Source organism: Rutidosis leptorrhynchoides, chromosome 4 (assembly GCF_046630445.1).
Source record: "Rutidosis leptorrhynchoides isolate AG116_Rl617_1_P2 chromosome 4, CSIRO_AGI_Rlap_v1, whole genome shotgun sequence".
In the NCBI taxonomy this organism is placed as follows: Eukaryota; Viridiplantae; Streptophyta; class Magnoliopsida; order Asterales; family Asteraceae; genus Rutidosis; species Rutidosis leptorrhynchoides.
This window is the reverse complement of record NC_092336.1, coordinates 437,758,336-437,768,338: the sequence shown is the minus strand read 5'-3', so window position 1 is coordinate 437,768,338 and position 10,003 is coordinate 437,758,336. Positions and strand designations below refer to the sequence as shown.

The following is a 10,003-nucleotide window of genomic DNA, read 5'->3' as shown; positions in this document are numbered from 1 at the left end:
TTCATCATATACTAAAAGCAATAACACTATTCAATATTCATCATACTTATTTAGTAATTTTTAAAAAAAAAATACATACTAGAGTTATCATCTATTATCTAGCTATAGATTCTATTATATTCCTAAAATGATGACATCATAAATAAGTTTTTTCCTTTACAAAAAAAATCAAAAAATAAAAAGAAAATTTTTTAGACCATGTTGATGATGTCATAAATAATATTATTTTAAAGCTAATTACCTTTAATTTTCATAATGATGATGTCATAATTATATGTTAATTTAATTAAAAAATACGAAATCATTTATAAAAGAAAATATTAATCTCTCCTAAATTGTAATTATAATTTTTAAAAAAAAATTAAAAGACATTTATTATTACTAATTATTATTATTATTATTATTAAAATATAAATAAACTCTGAGCAAACATTTTTATTATTATTTACTTTTAATATAATAATTATAATTATAACTATTATATTATTAAAATTCAAATATGGATTCTTTTTACGAAATTAATTACATTACATATGTATGCGAAAATAAATGTCTCTATATATTTGTAAAAATAATGACAAGTTTCTTAGTCAAACGGGTCATTAAAACAAACGACTTTAGCATTTACATTCACTTAATACCTAGATATGTCATTAAATTTTTTCGTTTAAATAAACCCTTGATTTCACGGGTCATTTCACTAGTTATACTCTAAATGTAATCATACACTGATTGTTTCCCCCGACAAATGTGTCAGTTAGAATACTAATTTACTTAACCTTATATCGTAATATTAAATAAATATAATTATTATTATACTTATAAATTACTACCTCCATCTCATTTCAATAGTCCACAGACAAAAAACACGCAGTTTTAGGAAATCCCACTAACTTCATTTCTCCACCAATGAAATATCTTCTCTCTCCAGATCCACCAATGAAATATCTTCTTTCCTTTCTATTTATGGAAGTGGACTATTAATTTGGGACAGCTCAAAATGGAATACTAGACTATTGGAATGAGACGGAGGTAGTATAAATTTAAATTAATAAGTATAATATTTTTTGTTATTATAGTTTATAACTATAAATAGAAATAGAACTTGAATGTTGAAAATAATTATAATATGTTACATAAAACAACAATTTAATTTAATCAATGAATTTGCTACTTATATATAATAATAGACTTTTTTTTGAAAGGCATCTATATATTAAAAATGAACAATATTTACAAGTAAGTGGCTAACACTATGTATTTGAGCCTCAGACAGAATACATGAGCATTAGTTATGCCCAGACCCGATTTTATTTTTTTAAAACTCGACTATACAACACGAAAATTAGATTCAACCAGGATCCCGATTATCGATGCTCGGGAAACCCATGTTATTTGGTTGAAGTAGCCATTGATGTCAATCTATGTGTAGCTTTCCTGAACGATTGTTAATCCACTCATGTGGTTTAACTTGAATCTCGTTGATGGTCTTGGATGTTCTTCATGTGTCTTTCCCGAATAACTTATGATTTCTATTCTTTCAAATAAAATAACCCGTCATCCACTCAATAGCTTGCCACACTTTTTTCCCCTGTCCCGAGAGTCCACCAATTTCGATGCCCTTGAATGTTGATTCAATGTTTAAGTTTGAGGGTGCATTTGTTCCCCGCCATTTGAAAATACCTTCCCAAATCTCTTTTGCAAATTTGCACTCCAAAATAGCATGATCCACCGTCTCAATTGTATCATTACACATTGGACATAGCATTGTATCGAGATCTACGCCCATTTTGTCTAGCTCTACTCTTGTCGGTATCCTCTTTCTTTTAGTTCTCCAAATGAAAATCTCAATCTTTTGGGGAAGAAGACTGTTCCGTAGGGTTGCATTGTTTGAGTTGTCACTTTGTGTCATTAACTCATTGATTTTTTCAGTAACAATCTTTGAGTTGTATTCATTTTTCCCGCTTGTTTTGCACTTCCATGTACACTTCCCATTACCTAGCTTTGCTTCAGATTTAGTCAGCGCCTTTAGTTGGATTAACTCGCCATGTAATCTACCTATTAAATTCCTCACCCAGCACCAAGTATAAGACCATGCGTTATTCGAGAATTCCACCCTATCCATTATTGAAACATCCTTCACAGTTTCCAATCTAAACAAACGAGGAAAAAGGAATTTTAATTGTGTTTCACCAATCCACAAGTCTTCCCAAAAAAGCAAGTCATGACCATCACCAAGCTGTCTTTCGAATAGTGATTCCAAATTGAAGTTCTGTTTACTCATCTCGATGCCAACCTTGATTATATTTGACCAATTTGTAGTATGCTTTAACAAAGAGTTAGTGTTTAAATAACCCAACCCCCCATCCCTCATGTAGATGCTTTTGATTACTTTCACCCAACTGGTGTCGTTTTCAACCCTGAAATGTCACCACCGTTTACCCAAGAGTGCCCATTTTTTACTTTTGATTGACCCGATATTTAACCCTCCCTCCCGGTAAGAACGAAGAACAAGATCCCATTTAACCCATGATAAGTTATCATCATCTCCCGACCCGCCCCAGAAAAACTTACGGCATTTGCTCTCTGAAACAACCCATCCCGTATTCAACAAGACCAATTTTTTTTTTTTTTAATGTTTAAACCATTAACGCCCGATTAAATGGTTACATAATGTGAATCGTCCCATTTAACCCATTAAAACAATATTACAAGTTAAATGTTTACAATTTAGGTTCAAAGGCCTTTAAACGAATGTAATACAAGTTCGACTCGTTAAAAAATGATAGTTTTAATCCAAACAACACTTGAGCATGGTTTGGGGCTAAACTACCCAAAACACTTTGTCGACTTCAAAAAGCTTCACCAAGCATCCAACAAGGGGTAACTAGTGCCCAACAACCCCCTTCCCCTTCTCCGCACCTACATCTAAAAAGATAAATAAAGAGAGGGGTAAGCTAAGTGAGTGCAATAAGTATACACATGCATATATAATATACCTACTTGCAACCACCTACACACATTCCACAAACATGCTAACAATATAATATTAGCATACGAACTCCAAATATTAAGCTAACAACCTCCAATACCGCAACTAGCATAAACAATAGCATGTACTCCAAAATATAATATGCTATACTACAATACATGCACAACTATATGGTTAACCATACACGCGTCATGGTGCTACCGGCTCCGTGGTTCACACCATACGTAATGCTATGACGCTACCGGCTCCATGGTTCACGTCACTACGCATTTGAGTCATACTCTTTTATAGTGCTACCGGCTCCATGGTTCACACTTCGGTGTTACCGGCTCCGTGGTTCACACCTCATTTTATAGTGCTACCGGCTCCATGGTTCACACTTTAATGTTACCAGCTCTATGGTTCACATCACTACATGTACCATGATGCCACCGACTCCGTGGTTCACATCGTAGCACACTCGCACACACTATGGCACTTCCGGCTCTGTGAATCATGCCATAGCATACAAATAAATATACTATATACATACATGCATAAATATCCCACTCACCTTAATGCCAAGGTGATGATTAAAGTCCGCAAGCTTCAAAGCAAGTACCTAATTTATTAAGTACACATTTAATACACAAACTAGTTGGACTAGACACGAACATTTAACACTTGAGCATTTAATGACCCGATTGCATTAAATGACTCATTTACACCAAACCTCCCATCATTGGCCAAGACTCATCATAAATCACTAAAAGCTAGTGATTATAGTCCAATATCAACAACCAACACCATTTAGGGTATTTCATACCCATCTTGCCCAAACTTAGTCAACATTACCCATTTGACCCATCTTAACACTTAGACTTACAAATTTGGTCAAACTTAACCCATTAAAAAATCCTTCATCATTTAACAAGTGTATTAGTGACTAACAACACAATTAACTCTTACAAATTCTCAATTTACATGACCAAACCCTAGATTAACACCATTAGGGTTTTCCTTGTATTAGAAAGATAACCTACTGTAAGTAACAAAGTTTTCTTGATCTTGGATGATTACTTGGAATGGATTTAGAAAACTTGGAAGTAAACTTGCAATCTTGGAAGTATTCTTGATTTTATGAAACTAGAACTTTTGGAATTTATGAAGAACACTTAGAACTTGAAGATAGAACTTGAGAGAGATCAATTAGATGAATAAAATTGAAGAATGAAAGTGTTTGTAGGTGTTTTTGGTCGTTGGTGTATGGATTAGATATAAAGGATATGTAATTTTGTTTTCATGTAAATAAGTCATGAATGATTACTCATATTTTTGTAATTTTATGAGATATTTCATGCTAGTTGCTAAATGATGGTTCCCACATGTGTTAGGTGACTCACATGGGCTGCTAAGAGCTGATCATTAGAGTGTATATACCGATAGTACATACATCTAAAAGCTGTGTATTGTACGAGTACGAATACGGGTGCATACGAGTAGAATTGTTGATGAAACTGAACGAGGATGTAATTGTAAGCATTTTTGTTAAGTAGAAGTATTTTGATAAGTGTCTTGAAGTCTTTCAAAAGTGTATGAATACATATTAAAACACTACATGTATATACATTTTAACTGAGTCGTTAAGTCATCGTTAGTCGTTACATGTAAATGTTGTTTTGAAACCTTTAGGTTAACGATCTTGTTGAATGTTGTTAACCCATTATTTATTATAACAAATGAGATGTTAAATTGTTATATTATCATGATATTATGATATATACTATATCTTAGTATGATATATATACAGTTAAATGTCGTTACAACGATAATCGTTACATATATGTCTCGTTTCGAAATCATTAAGTTAGTAGTCTTATTTTTACATATATATTTCATTGTTAATACACTTAATAATATATTTACTTATCATTTAACATAATTAACCAAGTGGGACTATAACTCACCAACATTTTTGTTGACGTTTAAAGCATGTTTATTCTCAGGTGAATACTAAGAGCTTCCGCTGTTGCATACTAAAATAAGGACAAGATTTGGAGTCCATGTTTGTATGATATTGTGTAAAAACTGCATTCAAGAAACTGATTTCGATGTAATATATTTGTATTGTAAACCATTATGTAATGGTCGTGTGTAAACAAGATATTTTAGATTATCATTATTTGATAATCTACGTAAAGCTTTTTAAACCTTTATTTATGAAATAAAGGTTATGGTTTGTTTTAAAAATGAATGCAGTCTTTGAAAAAAAAAACGTCTCATATAGAGGTCAAAACCTCGTAACGAAATTGATTAATATGGAACGTTTTTAATCAATAAAAACGGAACATTTCAGTTAAGTGGGTTTTGTGTTTTGAGAGGAAATAGAGAAAGAAAATGGAAAAGAAAATGAATAAGTGAGATAAGTGGCTGAGATTTAGAGTTCCAATCAGATCCACACACGAAAAGACGAAAGTACCCTTGAACTCTAACGACCCTTCCTAATCCATCTGGACGAATACATTATAATTAGTTACATCGCGAGGTACTTGACCTCTATATGATACATTTTACAAACATTGCATTCGTTTTTAAAAGATAAACTTTCATTACATCGAAAGTTGACGGCATGCATATCATTTCATAGTATATCCAACTATAATTGACTTAGTAATAATCTTGATGAACTCGATGACTCGAATGCAACGTCTTTTGAAATATGTCATGAATGACTCCAAGTAATATCTCTAAAATGAGCAATTTGCACAGCGGAAGATTTCTTTCATACCTGAGAATAAACATGCTTTCAAGTGTCAACCAAAAGGTTGGTGAGTTCATTAGTTTATCATAAACATTCATTTCCATTATTTTAATAGACCACAAGATTTCAGATATTCAATTGTACACGTAACCCGAGTACATAATAACACGCGTAACCCGCGAATTAAAAATCATTCATATGGTGAACGCTTGATAACTGACTTAACTTTAATGCATAGAATATCCCCAAACAGAACATCTCATCTGTATAATAATAATAATCTCGTAGTACTAAAGCATCCGTACCCCGGATGGGACTTGTCGAGGTCCATAGATCTATCTTTAGGATTCGCGTCGATTAGGGGTCATACCCGTTTCCTAATCATTAGGTTACCAAGCTAAAAAGGGGTGATATTCAATATTCATAATCCAGCCATAGAATGTAGTTTTTGATCACTTGTGTCTATTTCGTAAAACATTAATAAAATCGGCACATGTATTCTCAGTCCCAAAAATATATATAAAAAGGGAGTAATGAAACTCACGATACTGTATTTTGTAGTAAAAATACATATGACGACTTTGAACAACTGAACAATGCAGGGTTGGCCTCGAATTGACGAACCTATATCATTTGTATATTCATTAATACATATAATCGTAATTGAATAAATATATATTATTATTAGTGATGTAATTTATATATTTAATAAATTATAAGTTTCATTATTTATATACTTTCATTATATATATAATTGTTAATATTGTTAAGTTAAATATATTTTTAATATAAGGATTACTTGTTTGTAATTAATAGTTATGATAATACTAATATGAGTAATAATATTGATACTCTATAATAATGATAAAAGTGATAATAATAATGTTAATAATGATAATAATACTAGATTGTATTAAAATAACTATGATAATATTAATTATAATAATCGATTTTAAAACATACTTTAGTTAAGATTTAATAATTTTTCATAATAATATTTATATCTAGAATTTCTATATTTTTTAATCTTAACAATATTATTAAACATGTATATTCATAATTATAACAATCATAACTTTCGTGTTTAATCTATCAACTAATGACTATAGTTTCTTTTAATATTAATTTGTATTCATAATCATAATCTACATGTATTCATATAATTATAATCAATCTCCTAATCTTTATCATAATACCTTTTATTAATAATTAATCTGTTTAGTATTCTTGAAATCCTAATAATATTACTAGCAAAAATAACACAATTAATAATACTATAAATAATAATATTAGTTATGATAATACTAAATGATGATACTAATATAGTTAATAATAATAACTAACTTTATAATAATAGTGATATAACATGTATTAATGTTAATAATAATAATAATTTAATTATTAATAATAACTATAATTAATAATACTAATAATAATTATGATAATTATAATACTTGTAATAACCCTAAATAATATTAATAACAACATTAGTAATAATAATAATAATAATAATAATAATAATAATAATAATAATAATAATAATAATAATAATAATAATAATAATAATAATAATAATAATAATAATAATAATAATAATCATAATATTAATAATAATAATCATAATCATAATCATAATCATAATAATAATAATAATAATAATAATAATAATAATAATAATAATAATAATAATAATCATAATATTAATAATAATAATCATAATCATAATCATAATCATAATAATAATAATAATAATAATAATAATAATAATAATAATAATAATAATAATAATAATAATAATAATGATAATAATAATAATAATAATAATAATAATAATGAAAATAAAATATAAATGTGTATACCCTTTTGAAAGTTTTTCTAAAAAGAATTGCCCACGACAGGGCTCGAACCTGCGACCCCTCGAATACCTGAACAATCCCCTGACCATTCCTCTGTGATTGATTATTATTACCATTTAATTATATTTAAACCATTTCTATCGAAATACCATTTTCATCTTCTTCATCTCCTAAATCCTCCACAGATCGAATCCCCACTTAAACACAATTTAATTGTTGTTTTTAGGAATCTTAAATTAAATAGACACGATCCATAAACGTTGTTTGAATCAATTACATTAATTAAATAACAAAATTCGCTGTAACGGACATATAGACTCGTTTATGAACTCCAAATCACATTTTAATTTTAAAGACGTTTTAGGTCCCAATCACAACATGAAAAAGATTCACAATCCTTATTAGAAACTCTCTGAATCATTAATTTGAATTAAAACATCAATAAGAATACGAATTTTATGTTAATCAAAAAGTTTGACTTTTTATATAAAAAGTTTGACTTCAAAAATTCAAATTCAATATAGAAATCTGGATTTTCATACCTTGCAGATAGTTTAAACGACCCAATCCTAACAACAATGCATTTCTAATTTTTGAAATTCATTAAGGATTCGAGCTGTTTGAAGAATTAAATCAAGAACAGTGCATAAACCTGTTTTCTTGAATTTTCTTTATTAAAATTAATCAATTAAAAGCAGATAAAAATATAAGTTGATAATGAGAATGTGGAATTGATTGAGTGTCATCCAAATTCTGGATTAAAGGCTTTGTTTTATATCAATTGCATCGACAGAAACTGTTCTTGTTCAGTACAAAAATAAATAAAAAAATTAAAGTGAGATTTTGATTCCTCAATAATTTGTACGATTGATTGTGTGTTTAACTTATCCAGAGACAGAAAACAAAGTTGGTTAGAATTTGATTAAGATAGGAACGAATTCTGTATTATAGATACACGATTATATATAATCTGTGTTATTAAATAATTAAATATATATTAATACTAATAATAATTATATAAATAATAATCATAATAATAAAATTAATAATAATGGTAATAGTATCAATAATTTCTAATAATAATAATAAATTTATTAATATTACTATTAATAATTAGATTAATAATAATTATATTAACATTTAATGATATTAACTAAATTAGTAATTATATTATTACTGATAATAATTTGTATTTATATATCTGGTTTATATATATATATATATATATATATATATATATATATATATATACATCTAATTCTTGAATTTTGATCTATATCCTGTATAAATATTAATATTTTTTAATAATACTAATAATAATATTATTAATAATAATATTATTAATAAGGAGTCTATTGATATTTACAAATTATTATTAATTAACAATACTGATAATTTGAATAAATTTAATTACTAATAATGATAATGGAGAAATGATAATAATATTATTATAGCAATTATATTTCAAACTTGCGATTAAATATAATACCATTTATGTAATATTGTGTGATGACATTTATTAAATTGTTAATATTTATATAATTTATATATCTTTAATAGAAATTATATATATATAGATTCATAATAACTTATATATATATATATATATATATATATATATATATATATATATATATATATATATATATATATATATATATATATATATATATATTTTAATGATAGTTTAATTACTCTAAGTATTATCTTACATTTTAAATTTCAATTAATTAAATATACTTTATTAATTCTAAATATTATATATATACTTATATTTATATAATATATATACATATTTATTTACAAGCAATTGTCCGTGAATCGTTGGTAACAGTCGAAGGGTAGTTGTCATCCATGTAAATAGTTCAAAAGTTCTGAGACTCAACATTACAGACTATGCTTATCATGTCGATACCATATAAGAATTTAAGTTTAAATTTGATCAAAAATTTTCGGGTCGTCACAGTACCTACCCGTTAAAGAAATTTCGTCTCGAAATTTGAGTGGGATGGTCATGGATGACAATAAGTATGTTTTCATGACACATATGAGTTGATAACTAGAGTTTTATCATCAGTGGGTAATATGGATAAAACAATTTGATTCTTATGAAGAGTACGAGTGAAGCTATCGCAAAAGAGTGAAATGAATAATTGCAGGTTCGTCTTAACTGGTGACGTAGTTGTGACGACTCGAAAATTTCCGACCAAATTTAAACTTAATCTTTATATATTTCGACACGATAAGCAAAGTCTGTAAGGTTGAGTCTCAAAAAGTTTGAACTGTTTCATATATTCAATTGACCTTCGACTGCTCTCGACGATTCATGAACAATTAATTGTAAATAGATATGTGTGTATGTATATATAAATAATAATTTGAAATATAATTTGAAGTATTATATGTTATTATTAT

General features: G+C 27.6%; 1 protein-coding gene across 1 annotated transcript; it reads right to left on the bottom strand.

Moving 5' to 3' along the window:
- Positions 1–1,540: 1,540 nt before the first annotated feature.
- LOC139842110 (uncharacterized) lies at positions 1,541–2,284 on the bottom strand. Its single transcript, XM_071832284.1, has one exon. It carries the CDS (start codon positions 2,282–2,284, stop codon positions 1,541–1,543), a length of 744 nt encoding a protein of 247 aa, XP_071688385.1.
- Between the last annotated feature and the right edge of the window lie 7,719 nt (positions 2,285–10,003).